Source organism: Pogona vitticeps, chromosome 1 (assembly GCF_051106095.1).
Source record: "Pogona vitticeps strain Pit_001003342236 chromosome 1, PviZW2.1, whole genome shotgun sequence".
NCBI lineage: Eukaryota > Metazoa > Chordata > Lepidosauria > Squamata > Agamidae > Pogona > Pogona vitticeps.
The window spans coordinates 186,719,158-186,738,447 of record NC_135783.1 but is presented as its reverse complement, the minus strand read 5'-3'; the positions used below and the strand labels follow the sequence as shown (position 1 = coordinate 186,738,447).

At 40.7% G+C, this 19,290-nt stretch overlaps 1 protein-coding gene across 2 annotated transcripts in view; it reads right to left on the bottom strand.

Annotated features, from left to right (window-relative positions):
• Positions 1-19,290, bottom strand: part of HECW2 (HECT, C2 and WW domain containing E3 ubiquitin protein ligase 2) — a 226,834-nt gene that overhangs the window by 40,484 nt on the left and 167,060 nt on the right. For both annotated transcript variants that reach the window (XM_072979546.2, XM_078380164.1), the window contains exons 15-19: positions 18,682-18,816; positions 12,622-12,724; positions 8,230-8,326; positions 3,769-3,852; positions 444-553 (exon numbers count right to left, since the gene is read on the bottom strand). In XM_072979546.2, coding sequence (XP_072835647.2) covers positions 444-553; positions 3,769-3,852; positions 8,230-8,326; positions 12,622-12,724; positions 18,682-18,816 — 529 coding nt within the window. The remainder of the gene's footprint in view (positions 1-443; positions 554-3,768; positions 3,853-8,229; positions 8,327-12,621; positions 12,725-18,681; positions 18,817-19,290) is intronic.

Sequence of the window (19,290 nt, the reverse complement as noted above, 5' to 3'; positions counted from 1 at the left end):
TACCAATGCACTTGGGCCCACCCATCAAGACAACCATCATTTGCCTATGGAGAACAAATATATTTCAGTTAAAATTTAAGATTTCTTAAATATAAGGAAGATTTTTAAATAGTTCTTAACAACCTCTGCTTCTTTAATCTTTCCAGTACTACTAACAGAAAAATAAAACGTTAATAATGCTGTTCATTAAAGTTAAAAACTCTTAATGTGTTCAGAATACCACCAACTGCAAATATGTTCATGTCTTAAGAAGAAAAAGCTTTTGAGAAAAGCGATTCACTTGTCTGCAGATACTAACAATACAGAATACGGAGTCAGTATGGTCTGAACTGCAGAAGCATTCAGTTTCTTTTTTTCTGGAGGAATGCTATGAACATCGGTGGGAAAAGCTCGTACCTGGTTTACTCTTTAAATTCCTTGCTGGCCACTGCAACCGGACTCACCTGGAGAGTTTTGTGGGGAAGACACTGGGGAGCCTCGTGGCGACTGGCAATAACTGGGATGAAGTAAGGCATGCGGTGGTACATATGACATTATCTCCTCTTCAAATAAACTAGGAGGAAAATAAGAACAAATGAAAACCAGCAGACTTGCATGTTTCTTTGAGCACTACTTTTTTTGGCAGTCCCCTCTAATGACAAACTGGCTTCCCTGAAATGGTTGCCAAAGTGCATCTGAAACCTGTGAAGAAAAAAAATTAGCTGGTGGATGGATGACTGGGAAGAGAGTTAAGTGCTGTCTTCGAGCCTGTCATGTCTTGGCTTCCAGTCACTCTAGCTGGAAACAGCTATATCACAAAATATCACCAGGCCACTGGAAGAATCCCGATGTTCACTGAAGAATCCTGCTTGCAGAGGGCAAATTTCTCCCACCCATCCCCATCACCACCCATGATACTTCCATGGCCGGGCTTTCCCAACCCTTTGGAACTAACAGAAGGAGCACAAGGTGAGAGGGTGACATGGGGTGAGTTTTGCTTACGGGTGCCCAGGATCCAAGCCACCATATTAGTGAAAAACAAAATTATGTTAGACTCATGGTACCCAACCTCAGGTAACTCAGGTGTTCTTGGACTGCAACCCCCAGGAGCCTTCACCACTTGATGTCCTGCTTGGGGTTTCTGGGAGTTGCAACCCAATAACATTTGGGTTACCCAAGTTTGGGAACCACTGAGATAGACCTCAATAAAAATGAGAATCAATCACAGATGTCTAACAGATGAGCAATTTTATATCAGGCCGGAGCTGATTGTTATTTCAAATACAGAAGAAAAGTGCTCTCTTTCACTCCTCTAAGTACGGAAAAATAAAGGCCGCCACTACTTTATTGCTAATGGAATCACTGGCCAAGAACCCTATTAGCAATCATGGTGTGCAACAGCTCCATGGGTGGAATGCTCCGCGCTCGCTCTGCAATCTCTGGTTTGTGATTACAAGCTGGAATTTACCCCATTGAGAACAATGGGACATAAGAATTCACAAGCAGGTGGTGAATAAAATACCTCTTACACAACTGGTGTAAAAAGACAACTACAGAACACGTATATTGAGCTGTTGCCTTCAGAGAGAAAAAAACATGGGGCACTCTTTTTTAAAGTTTAGGTTTAATATTATTCCTGAGAGAAAGCAATAATCACACATTGAATGTTCACCTAAAATAATCACAGACTGAATTTAGTATTCATATTTGTTATTAATAATCCAAGACATTCAGCTACCAAAATAATATATAAATTCAACCCAGTTTAGCATTGACATAATTGACAGTGTAAGAACAATAAGTTGCAATGTCTTGAAGCCAAAGAACATCTAGTGCTGTTCTGTTAAACTTCTTCAGGGCCACAGTGGATCAGATTTTACATTCTGCTAGGAAAAAGCAGTGAATTAAAGTGGTATAAATGCAATTATGTAAAACTACATCAGCAAATTGGTAATAGTTGAGGAGTCACTGCTTTTGTTTCTTGTGATGTAACTAGTGCATAACAACAAATACAAGTAGTGATTCATCAACTAGCGGTAATTTACCACTGTGACTGACATCACTGCACTTATGGCTGGCATAAACAATCAACACGATCTGATGACAGGAAAAAGTCAGTGCTGGCAGACAGGAAACCTATGCATACCATCTTGGATGCAAATTATCCACCAGGCATAATCATTCCTGCCAGTTCCACCTTCTCAGCACACCAAATTTACATGCTTTGGATATAAGGTCTATAGAAAAGGCTATAATGTACAGGCAGGTGCAGTCTTGAAGGGAGTCTGATTATGTGGTGTACACATTATTTAATTCAACGTCCTGAGCCCTATGCATATGTGAAATCTAATGTGTAAATGCTAAGCACATAGTGGGAGAATGGGAAATACAGCAATTAAAAAAAAGAACTTCAGGTTTTCCACACATAAGCACAACAAACACACACACACACCTTCAAAGAGCTTCATTGGGCACATATACATTTCTAATTGCAGTCAGAAAAAGAAATGACGGTACCAAGGGTACATTCACATCAGGGGTTTCCCCCACCAATCTGTTAGATGGCAGCAACAGCACCCCTATTATCATTAGCATCACTATCCTACTTTAAGAGTGCAGGAGAGCAAAATGCTGTCTTAAGGAAACTACTGTACACTCTAAAATTCAACAGAGAAACAACAGAAAAAGAAGTAGCAGTAGTAGTAGCAGGAGGTCTTCCTCCAAGGAAGGTGCATAGTTTACAGAACAGCACATCCTTGGAGCCATTCATCATCATCATCATCATCATCATCATCATCATCATCATCATCATCATCATCATCACCACCACCACCACCACCATCATCTTGTGTTACATTTCTTTGTTCCTATCCAACATATTTCTCTCCACAAGTTATTACTGCTTACGTTCTGCCTCCTCCTCTTCAGCTGCCCGCCCTCTTCTCCTCTAGCAGTCTCCCGTCACTCCTACCCTTCACTTTCTTGGGAGCAACTCACCTTTGCACACATTGCTAGGCTGCAGCTGTGCCAATGTAGCCATCCCCAGTTTTGAAAAACAACATATACACACTCCGTTTTCTTTGAGGCCAGCGTCCAGCTTGCTCTTGATCCCTGCCCCAACCCCCTCAGCCATTTCCTTGAATGCTTTTGTTCCACTTCCAGCAGGTGGTGACTTCAGTCATGCAACTGAGTCGCTCTTTAAGACTGATTTAAGGGTTGGGGTGGACAGAAAAGGTGAACCTCACACAAGGAATTTCAGAAGAAGTGAAAACTTTGTGGGAAAACAAATAATTATGGGTTAAGAATGATGAAGTGCACTCAGGACACTCAGGCATAATCAATATGTAGGTATTTGCGTAGATATGCAAAAATGTTAATGTGACCATTTTTCTATTTCCATTTTTTTTATATCACATAACAAGACGTTACATATGCAACTGGGCTGCTATTTAGGACTGACTGAAGAGACATGTGTGTGTGTGTGTGTGTGTGTGTGTGTGTGTGTGTGTGTGTGTGTGTGTGTGTGTGTATACAGACAGAAAAAGATATGTGTGCATGTGTCTATGTATGTATTTCCATCCATTCATCCATCCTTGATTGAAAATAAGCTGGCATTTTAAAATTTAGCATGAATAATCCCATCGTTTGCATTCTCTGCTGCTGTTCCCCTGGCTGCATTTCCAAGAAAGGTGAGATGACGAAGGTCACTGTTATCAGTGCAGAGCAATGTGCCATTTTCACAAAAAGGCATCTTGTATAAGGAATTCACTGCAGAAAACTGCCACTTACCTTAGCAACATGACAAGGTCTGCATCACTGGATAAACGCACCAGCCCTGGAGTTCCTTCAGTCCGAATAAACTGGATCTTCTCCCTGTTGATGCAGACAATGTACTCCAAAATGTCTCTTGCAAATAAGACACTAATATATACCAAGACAGCAAGAAAAAACACTGGATAGATCAAGTAGACCTCTAGATTATCCCTCTGTATTTCAGACACCATTGTCCAACTTGCCACACCATGTCTGAATGAAAAGAAGAATCTAGCAATCAGTCCTCATCCATCTAACCCCCACCCCCCTAAATAATATATTCGGAAGAATGGCTTCTTTTTTGCCTGTTGCCTTCATCTCTCAGATGCTCAAGCTGCTTCAAGGTAGCCGACCAATGAGAATCAATCCTTCAAGTTAATGCTAGTTGTGGCCTTGAATTCCAAGCAGCAGCAGGAGCCCTGGAAGAGGATATTGCTATTCCAAAACAGAACGGTTTTAAATATGTACACCTGCTCCCCTAAAACACAGCACAAATATCAAGAGAATCCTGGAAATTTCGCTTTGCAAGATGCAGAGAAGACTTACAAGAAAGCACTGACACATATTCTGCTAAACCCTCTCTGTCATTCTGGCCTTCGCTCTGCCCCAAATGCTGAGAGCATCTTACTCTAAGATAAGAACAATTTTCTAACACATAGATGGTTCTATCTAAGCCAAGAGCTGCATCAGATTTGATACTGCCGTGCAAGTCTGTTTCAGCAAAGCCAACAAAAACTCTGTAGAACTTAAAGACTGATCAATATTTTAGAGCATACATGTTCTGTGGGCCAGGTCCGTCTGAAGAAGTGGCCTCTAGACCACAAAAAATTCTAACAAAAGTAAATGGAAACATCCTGTGAAACCTAATATGCAAGAAAACATGGAATCCTGAGGTTGGGGAGAAAATGAGTTTTTGCTTCTTAAAAACAGTCCAACATGTTTCATCCAACTGGTTATTTTGAGGTCTTTTTGGGAGCCAGTGAATTACCAGCATCAGCAGCCATTTAAGATCATTTGTTTCAAAGTTCTACTAAGTGCATATTTATTATGCTGTACTAGATTTGTTAATCTTCCATGTGTTTAAGTCTAAAAGGTATTGTCCTTCTGTGCATTTTTTACCAGCTCCTTAAACTTGTTTTTAAATATGAATGTAACCTGATAATTCCCTTCCATCAGCAGTTTTAATAGACATTTACACTGTTTTGGTATTCCAGTAAATTAACTGTTCCAAGCTGTTTTCTGTTTTGCTTTTGAAGGCCAAGCCACTCCTCTTTATAAGTACAGGCTTCATGCAGACACACCCAGGACTTCCTTTTGTTTCGTTGATCACCTTTTAGTGCTGCACTGGCACTATTCCTCACACTTTTAGTATTTCAAAACGAATTAATGGGGCCAAAAGAGACTCGTGTAGCTAAAATTGCTTTCACTGTTCCTTCTTCCCTCATCAGAGACCAATGTGACAGATGCCCCTGCTGACTGCTGGCTAGATGGAGTGGCAACCACTGAATGTTCTTCTATGTGTTATTGAAGAGATGGCTGGGGCTCCCCTATCTTGCCTTCTGTTCTATGCTACATTTTGAGAATAATCTTACTCTGTCCTCCACAGTTAAAGCTGTTGTTTTAGCATAGAGATACTAAAAAAAAAGAGTCTATTACAAACACTACTTTCAACAAAGTTGCATAAACTCTATTTTGGTTTGGTCTGTCAAGGAACCTCTTTTGTGTTTGACACCTTTAGGCTGCCTGGGCTTCTTGGGGTCCTACATTCTAGCCTGCAGGCTTGTTAGTCAGGATCAGGATGAGCTTAGGTGCACCTATGGGTTTGCTTCTATGTTTGAAGCATCCTTGAATAGGATTGTTAGTGTAGCAACTTCAGATGGGTCCCTTAAGAGGAATTTAAGTGCCATACGAAGAAGCAATGCTAATGTTCTAGGCCAGGGGTCTCCAAACTTTTCGCCGTGAGGGTCACATAATATATTTTCCACATTTTTGAGAGCCAAAGGAATGTGCATGTATGTGCATCTGCGCACACCTGCATGCCCGCACTCACGCCTTCCTTCACATACACATGCCCGTCTGCCCACCCGGGCCAGATAAAAAGGCAAGCCAGGCCAGATGTGGCCCACGGGCCATATTTGGAGACCCCTGTTCTAGGCAAATGTTAGAACCTTCTGACTTGTCTGATTGGTCAACTGAAAGCAAATGAGAAATTTTACTATGAAAATGTTAACTTTGCTGTTTAATTATACTTTTCATTCTTCTACTTCAGGCTTCATGGTATGTTCTGTTATGCTTTTGCTCCACACTGTAGGTATGCTTTTGCCTTGCACTCACTTACACTTCTGGTTCTCTGAGACCAATTCTCTGCATTTTAGTCTTTGGCTTTCTTTTTCCTATTAATAAAATGATCTCTTTAGAGCTTTGCAGAGAATAAATTTCCCAGTTCAGATACCTGGATCTAAGAGCAATAACCTTGACTACTTCAGTTGTTTGGCTTAGGATTATTTATTTATTTCAAAGCCCCTGTGAGAAAAATGGCTGGTTGTGAAAGGCCTGAGATGCTCCTCTCTCTGACTGTGAAGAGGACAAGAGAGAGTGGGGGCACATCAACTTCGAGGGTTGGCTTGCACTCTAGCCTTGCTCTACTATACAGAGCACTTCGGATTCAGAGTCTTGACAGCGCCTAGGTAATTTTCACAGTACTCATCAGTTGCTCACTGTATTTGAAATGAAACAAAAACCCTGATATAAACACCCCTTCATTTTTATTCCTTCCTGTAGTCCTGAAAGCCATCCCTGAAATATGAATAATCATGGCTGCATTCAGACTTAAGAACACAGATGACTATAATTGTTTATAAAAATCCTTCTTCTTGCCCCTTTGCTCAGGTGCAGCTGCAACGGGAGCAGAGTTTTTCATTTAAACTTTTCACTAACCACAGTTTAGCACTATGTTCAAGCCTGGACAAACTCTAGCTTGACTTAATTAGGGCTTACTGAAACAAGCAATGTTTAACAGGCAAAATCCGAAGAAACAAAACAAAGACAAAAACATGTGGTACCTTAAAGACTAACTATTATATTGTAATGTCAGCTTTCATGGGCATGTCCACTTCATCAGACTTACGGAAACAGAATGAAATGTTGAATGAAATATCAGTTTCATGATAAATATTCATTGGCTCCTGGGTGTACGGTACATTTAGATGCGATATTTGGCTTATGTTGTTTTAAGGCTCTGTTGTGAAAATTCCTCAGGAGACAGAAAACAAACTTTAAGACTGGGCATAGATGCAGGGAGAGAAGAGAGAGCAGGGATGGGGAGGAGGGTTTGAAGACTAGGGATTCACTTAAAATTCAAGAGAGAGAGAGAGAGAGAGAGAGAGAGAGAGAATATTAGATATAAAGGTGAAAGAATATGGCAGACAAATTCCATGTGTTAATGTAGGGAATATTGACAGTTTTTTGCCTTCAAGCCTTGTTCTGAGAGATGGGCTTGGTAGTTGAGAAGAAAATAACAGTGAAAGTAGACAAAAGTAGAAGTATTACATTTGGGAATGACTTAAGAAACCTAGGCTTATATTCAGTCCACTTATATGGATGTCCATTGTGCATGTAAATTTTAACTCAGCAGTTTCCCTTTGCATTCTTGATTTGTAATGATTCTGTACTAAAATTGTGACTTGCAAATCTTCCATGGAGTGTCCTGGCAGACTGAAATGGTTGGAAACCTGTCTCCAACCATTTTGATCTACCAGTATACTCTGTGGAAGATTGTAAAGTCGCCATTTTAGAACATCATGATTACAAATCAAGAATACATCATTGCCCAGGCGTGGTGTCTGTTTTCTGGGAATTTTTTACAACTGAGCCCTAAAACAACATAAGACAAATTACCACATCTAAATGTACCATCCACCCAAGAGCCAATGAATATTTAGTATGAAACTGATATTTAATTCAACATTTCATCCTGTTTCCATAAGTATGACAAAGTGGAGATATCCACGATAGCTCACATTAAAATATAATAGTTTTTAAGGTGCCAAATGCCTTTGTCTTGTCTTGTCTTGTTTCTTTGGATTTTACCAGATATGCTTACACAGACTAACACGGCTACCTCCTCCAAAGCAAAATCTAAGACTTTGTGCCTTGTTCCAACAAATAATTCTTAAGTTTAGCCATAACTGAGATACAACACAAAAATAAACAAGAGAAAGCTTTTGACCTCCTCCTTGCTTCCACACCAGGGAGAGGAAACATTGCATCAAGTTGACATGTGTGCAAATAGTAATAAAACCCCTAACTATTATTTCTAGGTTTGAATCCCAACTGTATATGGTCACCTAAAATAAGGCCTGCTGTACTTTGCTCATACCAAAAAAAGCACAACTAAAAACTTTTGTGGTGGAGAAGAGAGATCAGTCCCATGCTCACCTGAGTGAATGATTCCTAGTCAGATCTGGCTGTCGCTCCTGTAGAATTTCAAAGATATTGGGCTGCCGCAGAAATGCAACAATCTTGTCATTGTATGCTGAAATTCAACAGAGAACATCACGCTGAACATAGCTGACTTGCTTCACAAGTTTTAGATGCCAAGCCCCACTTTAACCAGAAATGGATGCCTTTCCAGCAGAAAGGGCTTTTCTGTGTGGGGTGGGGAGTGAAGGGGGTTCAATTTTACTTGTTTTTGACACTTTGCAAATGCTAGCCAAAAGAGTACAGTACTGTAGATGCTATTCCAAACTGTTTGACAATTCAAAGTGGCCAGGCAGGAGAGTGGAGAAAATATACTGCCACCTCATTCTGATTACACCTGAACTCTTCTGATTTTGCAAGCTAAGCTGTCTTGGGCCTAGACCATGAGGAAATACCAAGGATCACCAAATAGAGTTAGAGGAGAAAACTTTCTGGAGACTCACAGCCATCCAGAGTTGACAGTACTCGGCATTAGACCAGATTCATTGGACTCTGTAATGACAAGCTTCCTACATTCCTGACTTGTGACTTAATTGGAAATGCTGTCATGAGCAACATCTAACAGCCATGACATTATCACAGGGGCCCAACCCACAGGCAAACACACGTGACAACAGGGCTTGCTGTTGTAAAAACCACAGTTTACAAAGCAACTCCATTTACCTGCTTGAGTGCTGAAGAAATCCCACATGATCTAAACTTAGTATTTTTAAAGAAATGGAACTGTCTCTCCTCTTATTATCTCTCTCTCTCTCTCTCTCTCTCTCTCTCTCTCTCACTCACTCACACACACACAAACAGAGAGAGAGAGAGAGAGAGAGAGAGAGAACCTGAGGAGAAGGCCTAGTGGCCATTCCATAGCTGGTTTGTAAGAACAGGCTCTTCAGAGCAGTAGTAAAAGCTTCATTGAAGAAAACAGGCAGCAACAGAAGTTTAAATCAGCAGCAACTGTCAAGAAACAGTGCTGCTGAACAAACAACTAGCCACTTCATCAGGTTAATTGGCGGTGGGTGTCTTCCACACAATGGGACAGCTGCTAAACTCAGTGAATAAACTTCTGTTCTTGAAAGCCATGAATCCGCTGTAACTGAAGCCAATGTGTTTTGCCATGTGTAAGGAAAAGTGAAGCACACAAGCAGTTTCCAAGACAACTTAACCCATTATAAAGTAACACTGATATAGAAAAAACAAGCCAATCCTTAAACTTACAAACTGTTCTTAACTTACATAATCAAACATAACACAGGCACAACATACAAGAGTTTAGATCTAGAAAAACCTTTCTTATGAAACAGCTGCATTTTTTCCAGTTATGTTCACTGTTGCTGTTCACCACGGTTGGCAGGTACAGAATACCCAACAGTGGGATGTCTCATTTGAATCTTGACATTAATATTCATATAATATTAAGAACCAGGGCCAGAACTGTTTGATTCCCCTTTTGTCTTCCTGTTCAGTTGTGTCTTTTTCACACAAGGGGTGGGCAACACTTTAGGGCTATAATGCCATCCTCCCACTTATAGGAGCCTCCTACGTCCTGCTACTGAAAATTAGTGGAATGGGAGGGGCATGCACCCCTTTATAAAACTTACTCCATGGGGAATGCATGTATTTTTTTTTTTTAGCATGAGCTTTGAATTGAAGTTGGCTTGTACACCTGGAAGATTTTGGTGCCACACTGCAAACTTTTGGAGATGCAGGAGCGGGACCCTCTGGAAGGGGTTTAAGTATAGCTGGATGGACCTATCTGGATGGTCATGCTGCCCACTCCTTTTTTAAGACTGCCAGCCCAAGGGCAGGAGAGATCTTACTTTTTTTTCTGACTTGGTCAATGCTCAGGGAGATATTGTCGCTCAAGATAAAGGGTATGCATGTGTTCACTAACACATCTTTGCTCAACATTCATTTATGTGTTGCCTAAGACGACTTACCTACCGCTTGCTGGAAACGCAAGAAGCCCCACTGTTTTTGTTTTCCTTTTTTAAAAGCAACATAGACACTCCACAGCAACATCCTGCCATAAACAGCTTTCAAAAGATAGTCTTTACACTATGGGCTCTGCTGTGTGTAAGCTAAAACAAAAACAAAAATGTCCCGGCGAGCTTTTGCCTTCCCGCATGTAGGAATGCATTCAGTACAGAGCAAGAAACTCACCTTTCATCCTGCCTACCTAGACTCCCACTTGCTTCTTTAAAGTTCTTCTGTTGGGTTTAGTGGGTGTGAACTGGCACAGATCCCACAGTCAAACAGCTTGGAGGCATCTGCAGCTTACTTTGTCAGCTTTATCCTATCATCTCATTCTATCTCATACTAACAAGGGTGCTAAGTAACCCCTGCTAAATAGTCACTGAATGGCACCCAGCTTAGGTGGTTTTGTGAAATACTAGACGCTTGGCAAGCCCAAGAAATGTAGGCTAATTTTCTAAGACCAAAAAAGAGTCACGAATAGAAAACCACAATAACAAGCTCCAGGTGCAGACTTCAGTGAAAGGCTCCTAGGTGACAACGTTCTGGCAAGGGGTTACTTGTCAAAATCATTTTCACCCTGTCATGACATTTAATCAAGGGTCCACCCGAGGTAAACATATGATCACGGCACAGTCGTACACAGAGTCTTCCGTTACAGAACTCAGAACTGGCCAGGCCTGTTGGGCTTTAAATTATTCCTATCTTCACTTATGAACTACCTATTTTTTCCCCAAAACAATACGTATTAATTCCAGAACAAAACTAGTTAGAATTACTTGCTTCTTTTAAGTCTCCCTGTTTTGGGCTGAGTGGGTGGGAGCGGGCATAGCTCCCACAGCCAAATGGTTTAGAGGCAAGCTCCTGCTGTAGACCTCAGTGAAAGGCTCCCAGATCACACTGATCTTGCAAAACTGTTGTTGCCATATCATAACAAATATGTTGTTGCCATATTTAATACCTAGAATTCACCCCAAGTAAACATGTGATCATGGCAGATCCATATATATAGTCTCCCATTACATATGTAGCCTAGGGACAATAGACTTTTAGTTATTCTTACGGCCTGCCCACACTGGGAAATTTGGTGCGGCCCAGTCCATGCCTAAAAGGTCCTTATCTTAAGTGAGATCTCTTTTAACTCTCACTTGAGCGATCCTTCTCTGCTGACAATGGAAATCGTGCTATGGGTTCTCTTCTGGTTTTCTATCTTTGTAAGGTTTTTATTATCTATTTTGTTTTATATATGTTTATGTTTATTATTTGTTGATTGTTGATTGTTAGCCGCCTAGAGTAGTCCTGAGTTGACTAGATAGGTGGGATATAAATAAAATAAATAATAATAATAAATAATAATAATAATGCTACAGGTCCACACAGAGCAAGGCTTGCCCAGTTTACTAGGAAACAAGGCTTATCTGCTTTACTCATGTGTACGTTTACCCAGTTTACTAACGAGTAAGGAGGCAGCAGCAGCAACAGCTGAGGACAGCTGCAGTGCGAGGAGAAAATGTTGGGGTGAAGGTTGGGGAGACAGAAGGGAGGAAGCACCACCTTTCCCCCCACCTTTCTCCCCAGTCAGGGCTCTGCTGGGGCTGCACTGCCTTATGAGGGCAGAGTCCATGGAGTCAACATAGACCTCTTGTCTGCCTTTCCTCTTGGTCGTAACTTTCATTTTTCTGTGTGTTAAATAAAGCAACTGGCATACTGAAATGGCAATGCATCAAACTAACATGGTACTAGAATTTCACTGTGTCAGGTAGAGAAATATTTTTAAAAAGAGGGGGTTTCTCCGCTCACCCTTTCAATGCCACAAGCTACCTAATATGTCACAGGGTTGTCACTGCAGTTAACGCCTCCTCCAGTGCCATTTGGTTGCACAGTACCCGTCTGCTTAGGCTAAACAAAGACCTACTTTGGATCGCACTGAATTGTGCCAAAAAGAATACATGCCTTAGTGCTGTACCAGAAAGGTGTGTGAGAGCTCTTAAAGGGGGAAAGATGAATTGTTGTAACTACAAACACATGTGGATGCAGTCATTTAGTTCAATCCGAATAACGGCAACAGCGAACCATATAACAATTTACATGGCAGTGTGGACAGGCCTTTATTTTCACTTACAAAACACCCATACTTTAAAAGCATAATTCCAGAACCAAAGTAACTCGCAATTGCAATCCCATGGTTTAAATCCCAATGGCTAGTTCCAACTACAGCAGAAATCTGCATAAGTGTTGACTTCCTCCTATTTGGCAGGTCTGCTCTAGCAGGGACCAGAAGTAGGATTTAAACCTGTTATCCTTTTAAACTTAAGAAGCAATTGTCACATTCAAATTGCAAACAGAAGGCAGCTACTCAGGAGAGATCCTACAAGGCACACCTACCCACAGGAACCATATCCTGGTACTGAGCTCTGCTGACTGTGTTGAATGTACTTGAAGGCCTTGGCAAAACAGGAGGTCCTGAATGGCGAGAATCTTCCCCTACCTAAGGGGTGGGGGGAAAAAAAAGAGCACTGTATTATTTTCATCACATACCATGTATGTGGACTTTTGCATTGTATATTTACTTTGTATTTATTATCAATTATTTAAAAATTATATTCTTCCCTTTGAATACATTTGCATGATTAAAGCAGTTTAAAAATTAACAAATACTAAAATAAAACTCTCTGGTCCAAATCCAAATGCTAGCCTCAACTCAAGTAGATCTGCTGATGAATGAATGCAGAATGGGGAACCAAGCCCTTTGCAAACCCTACTGATCTTGTAGGTCCAGCTCTAGTTCAGACTACCAAATACTGTCAAGCATCTCTCTTTTACAAAACAGTATAAAATAAAACGGCTTGGAAGATAAACATTCAACAGAAACTGGTAGATCTATATTTGCCCATATATAATAAGAAATGGGATAAATCTACCAGTGAAGCATTCCTAAAGCAGAAGATGCTTCCCCTCCATTTCAGACTACTGTTCATTCTCACCAAATCACACATCACTAATGTGTTCCATGGAATCAAGTACAAATCAGGCAGTATATTCTGGATTTTCTAAGAAATTGGTTTAATTTTTTTATTGTCTACTTGGGTTTTTTAAAATTAATTTTCAATATACTTTCTTGAATATACTTTTCAATACTTTATAGCAAGTAGTTTCACCACAGTGATTCTCAGATAGTATTTTGTTGTTGTTCTTTAAATTAAAGGAAGACTCACCCTTTCAAATATGGGGAACCATTTATTTATTTATTTATTTATTTATTTATTTATTTATTTATTTATTTATTTATTTATTTATTTATTTATTTATTCATTCATTTATTCATTCAATCAATCAATCAATCAATCAATTAATTAATTAATTAATTTAACTTATATGCTGCCCACACTACCCGAAGGTCTCTGGGCAGCTTACAACAATTAAAATACAATAAAAAAGATAAAACAATTAAAATATATGAATGAGTTTAGTGAGTCATAATTAAGCTTGAGGAGTTTCAACTTCAGAGAAATCAAATTTATAGGCAGTTCTCAGAAAATACTGAAGGCTCTGACTCAGTTTCGGGAAAAAAATGTTTTTCAGGAACATACATGAAGGGGGGGAGGTTTAAATACAACCGTGTGCATTTTTTTAAAAAAACTAGAACTCCTCCCTCCATGAAATTTTTCAAATGCTAGAGAAAACCCCTCCCATTAGAAAGAACTCTCTGAAACTAGACAATTGCTTGGGTGCAGTTCTCTTATTTTTGTTATACAAATTGCAACAGTGGAAATACCACTGGAATGTTTTGGGGATAGCGTGGCCAAGGACCTTCTCTCCCACATCCTGCTGCACTCCTAACAAAAACTGGTTCTCTGAAGCTCCTACCAGGCATTTCAAGGGTGTGGCGGGGGGGCGGGACACTTTCCTTGAAATCCAAATAGGGGAAGCAGAAAAGAGATCTACCCATCCTTCTCCCCCAGGTCTGTGGCAGGGACTGAAAGAGTTAACCTTTCCATTTCCCCCTCCCCATGGCTGGCATCTACATAACAAAAACATCATCTACATTTATGCACTCAATGCACTGTAAGACAGAACCATTATCTTAAGGACTATGTATGCTAAAAAGATGGTTGTTCAAATGGCTGGCCCTTGCTTTATTCAAGTAGCATTGTAGGACTGCTAGCTTCAGAGGTTTTAAAATATACCGTACAATCCCTTCCCTCCCTAATTCGTGCCTCTTTATATTTCATCTACAGCATTACAATCAATCTTTCCATTGCACTTCCAATCTCTCTTCACTTTGCATTTTAAAAATCCCAGCGAAGATGAATAGGGACAGAATACATATGAAAAAGTAATGGGATGCAAATGACCCAAACAAGGTGAAAAGTCTCATATAATAAACACAATAGCTTTTCTTATGCTGATGTAGCAGTGAAGGAGGTAATTTTTATTCATACTTCTCTTAGATAGGTATTTGGAACACGCAAGGCTAATAAGAATTAGTTCAACAGACTTTCAGATATCATCCTTACATAGCTGAGTCCCTGTGATTCACTTGCTTTAATATTCTTTACATTTAAGCACTAGAACCAATCTTAAATAGGGATTTTCTAAATCACATGGTAACTGGCACCAGTTTCCCCTGTACCAGTAATATTGCTTTTACAAGTATTGGACCCTTTTCATAAACTAGTTACCACCATATGTGTTTTACTACAACATCCATTATCACAGTCAGTACTGTATAACCAGTGGCCAAGTTGGCTTGCAATGGCAGAGGTTTACTGTGACTCATCTAGAGGGCACCAAGTGAGAGAAGTATGCATAAAAGAGTCACCTAGCTATTCTACTTGTCAACCTTAAAATCTTAGTTACCGTATTTTCCGTGTATAAGACGCCCCCCCCACTTTTCTAACCCATAATTAAGAAATCTAAGTGGGGCTTAGCAAATGTAGGGGGAAAGGGATCAAAGCACTGCAGGATCGCTTTGATCCCTGCTCCCCCCAAAAAGGAGGGGGAAAGGGATCAAAGCTATCATGTGACTGCATGATCGTTTTGATCCCTTTCCCCCTTATACAGCCATGGGATTGCTTTGATCCTTTCCCCCTCCTTTTGCTAAGCCCCGTGGGACTTAGTAAGCAGAGGAGAAAACAAGGATTAAAGCCATCCTGCAGCACTTTGATCCCTGCTTTCCTTTTGCTAAGGCTTAGCAAGTGGAGGGGAAAGCAGGGATCAAAGCCCTGCAGGATCACTTTGATCCCTGCTTTCCCCTCCACTTGTTTTTTCTCTCTTCAACTTACTTCTGTGAAGAGACCCCCAATTTTTAGTCTAAAGATTTTAGACAAAAGTATAGTCTTATACATGGAAAAATGCAGTAGTCTGTGCTCTTAATTTAAAAGACTTTTTTCCTCATTATGTTTCATCAGTCAACATTTTAACAAGCAGGATTCTGCTCCCAAGCTTGAAGTTCTTAATAATTATGTCCCTTTAAATCACTTCTAGCTGACCACTACCTTCACAGAGTTTCTTACAGAAAAAGTCCCAAGAGCTGGCGTACCAGTTCCTCCTTCTAATTGTACTCCGGGATCATACAACTTACTCAAGGCCTCACAGGTGAGTACATAACATACTTTAAGAGAACTTGGCCTGCCTTTCAGGAGGCAGGATGGAGATTCAGATTCCCACCCCCTGTCTCATGGAGCCACACCAGGACTACCAACGTTTAAGCAACCATCATTTATCGCAAGGAACCAATACTGGATCCACATGAGGAAAAATGACCTATAGTCCACTCACAGTAGTGATAAATTTCATTAAATTCGGCAAACGCTTAAGCAGTAAAAATACTAACTTCTATGCATACTTATGAGCTGCTGTCTCATAAGGAAAGCCCCAAAGCATCACCTACGATCATCACTCACTTCCTTCCCTAATTACAATCGAGTACATTCTGCTTTGCAAAAAGCAACCTTTAGTCTTGCAAGGTCTTTGCTCATTTGGTACATTAACTTCAGCTTTTTAGCACATCACTACTTGTTTTTTTATGTTTACTGAACTCTGTTTCCTTTCAGCGTGAGAATCATGTGTGCTACTACATTCTAGCCAAAGTAAATGATTATATTTCCACAACTTTGCTTCTTTGAAACAGATAAGACTTGGACATAATTGGCTTTAAAAGAACCACAAACTAACAAAAATGTTGAGAGCCTCTGAAAGCTAGATTGGTACATTCTTCAGTGGAGAAGGATACTTCTCTTTCCTAAAAAAGTGGAAACAACATCTCCTTCTGGAGTTTTATGCCAAAAAGTAGAAATGCAAGTATTGTTGGTATCAATTTCTTCATTTGTTTTTCCCCATTTTTGAAAAAGACTTTTCCTCCACCCTCAGGTCAGGCAATGAACCCAAGAATGCTGTTTAGGAAACAAGAGCTAATAGTTGTATAAATAGGTTTCATCCATTGGGAAGGAAGGAAGGAATTGTTTTCAGTTGAACTTTTCTCCCTTCTTTTCCACTTCTTCTCCTCCCCCTACACTCCTCCAGCAGAACCCCAAATCTTCTTTAAAAAACAACAACAATACCCAACTCCTAATCCTTCAAAGTGGATGGGGTTGATAAAAGGAGATAAGGAAACACAGGAGATGGATAACACAAGATCCCGCCCAAGGCATCTGCAGTAATGGAGCAAGCCAAATAAAAGTCTTTACAAAGGAGGAGGCAGCGGAGGAAGAACTAGAACCACTACTGGTTAAAAACAAAACAAAACAAAACAAGCCATCTTGCAACCTTCCAAATACTTATTTGCTCCTAAAATGTCGCTGTTTGGTTTTGTAAGAGACACTTCCTGTAAACACACATCTATTGTAACAGTTGTTTCCAAAGCTTTCAATCAATTCCCTTGAACTTTTAGAGGAGAGGGGTGAAATGGGTACATACTGATCCATTCAGATGTGTGCAGGAAATACAGTCAACATGGGCCTAAAGGGATTGAAAATCAATCCCTGTGCATTCATTTTTTTTGGGGGGGGAGCACACACTTGCTTAAGAGCTACTGGAATCCTTTAAAAGGTTCTGATACTGCAGTAAAGAGCTCAGAGGGCCTTACCAGAATTACACAGGGACTCCTTCCCACCCCACATTGCCTTGGCATGTTGCCTTTCTCCTGCAAGGCTCGCAAAAAGATAATCATCTCCAAAGACCTGGTGTGAGAAAACAGGCAGCTGTTGCTGCTGTGCCTGCTGCTACTGTTCTGGGAACAAAGCTGTATTCAGGAGCCCTCCAGTGGTACGAAAGGAAGGCGACAAGGGCATTTTGCAAAAGATAACATTGCTACTGCAAGGTCAGGCGACTCTCACAGAGCGAGCACAACCTGAATTCAGCTGACTCAGGCCACAGTGTAATACACACCGTTATCCTCCCAAGAGTGACTAAAATGAAACCTCCTATAAGTTATCACCTTGGCTAATAATTGCTGCTCTTGTGTTTATGGAGTTTGTTTTCCATGCCAGGTTCGGTCAGAAGCAGTGTGCCATTTCCATAGTAGAGAGTTCACTGTGGTAAGCGATCAGGAGGAAGGCAATTCTGGAGCCCAGAATTTTTCCAAGGAGGAAACTCTTGGAACTCTTTATCTTTCTTTATCTATCTATCTATCTTGGAACTCTTTCCTTTGATAAGGAGCTCTTTCAGAACTCCTTATCAAAGTTTGTTTGGGCTTTTTTTTTAAAAAAAAGACACACAATAAGCTTTTGAAAAGGACTGAAAACTCAGTGACAGAACATATGCTTTGCATCTGGAAGTCCCATCTTTCCTTACCAGCACCTCCAGGAAAGGGTTCAAAAGACTCCAGTTGAAAAACCTTGAGACCCTCTGTCAGGCATTATAGATGGACCAATTTTCTGCTGGCACACTATAATTAGCTGCTATGCATCCATTCTAATCCGTTCAGGTGGCACTCATATGGTCTGTTTAGCTTATATTGGCCTCCTAGCATCTTGCGGGTTAGGATGCGACTTCCATCAACCTGACCTAAGTGAGAATGTGCAAATGTACATGTGTACATGTGCATACGTGCACACAAGAGAGAAAGTCACCAATGTGAAAATGGGGCCTATAAAAGAAATAGTGTGTTTTCTTTGACAGCCATTGTTCTTTAATGTCTAGATTGTGGGGCCTAGATGGGCAGAGCGGGCTGGAGACTAAGGTTCAAACCCCTGCTTAGACATACTTTAAAAAAAAACATATAAGTAGTTTGTTGCCTAAATTATCATGGGCACTTCCTTAAAGTCCCTTTGTATTTTTTTTAAAAAAACCAAGAGAATATTCGTTCTGAAGAAGCAACCAGAATAGTGGTAGAGTTGGGAATGGGCTGATAATGAATGTCAAAACGGACAGTGAAAACATGATGAACCAATGCCCCCTAGTTAACTGACACACACACGTGCAAAAAGGCTTGCGCACGCTTACCTCACCAGCGCTGTGGCTACGCTGTCTTGTCAAATGCTGCCGGTGGACCAAGGCGCTGGTTGGCCTGGTGCTCTGCAAAGGAAGTCGTGGGTCGATGAATGTGGTGGTGCGAGAATTGTGGTCAACAAAAAAAGCCTAGTGAAGCAGGATGAGAGAAGAAAAGAAAGCACAGCGTTACTTGCCTTTCCTCACTGCGGCTGTGGGTATTTCTGACTCCCCTCAGGCCTTCCTGAGTAACCTCTACCTTTGCAAAAGCAATGCATCTGGTGGTTGCAGACACAGGATGTTTCGCATCCTAGAGTGACTGAGAGACTCTGAACTTTACCAGAGAACGGAAATGCTTGCACCTGCTGTTTCTCCTACCTAAGGGTGGTGGGTAGGCAATCTGGTCTTTAAAATGCAGATTCTCAGAGGCAGGGCAACTGGCATCAGTCAAGTCAAGTTTAAGAGGGAGAAGACTTGGAGAATGAATCGCAAGTTGTTCACATATGCAAGCTGAGGGATAGCCAGAGGTAATTGTGAAAAAGCAATGCAAAACTTATTGACAGGAAAAGCTCTGTACTTGAATGGCTAACTATTACACATTAATTCAAAATAGCCGGTCAAATC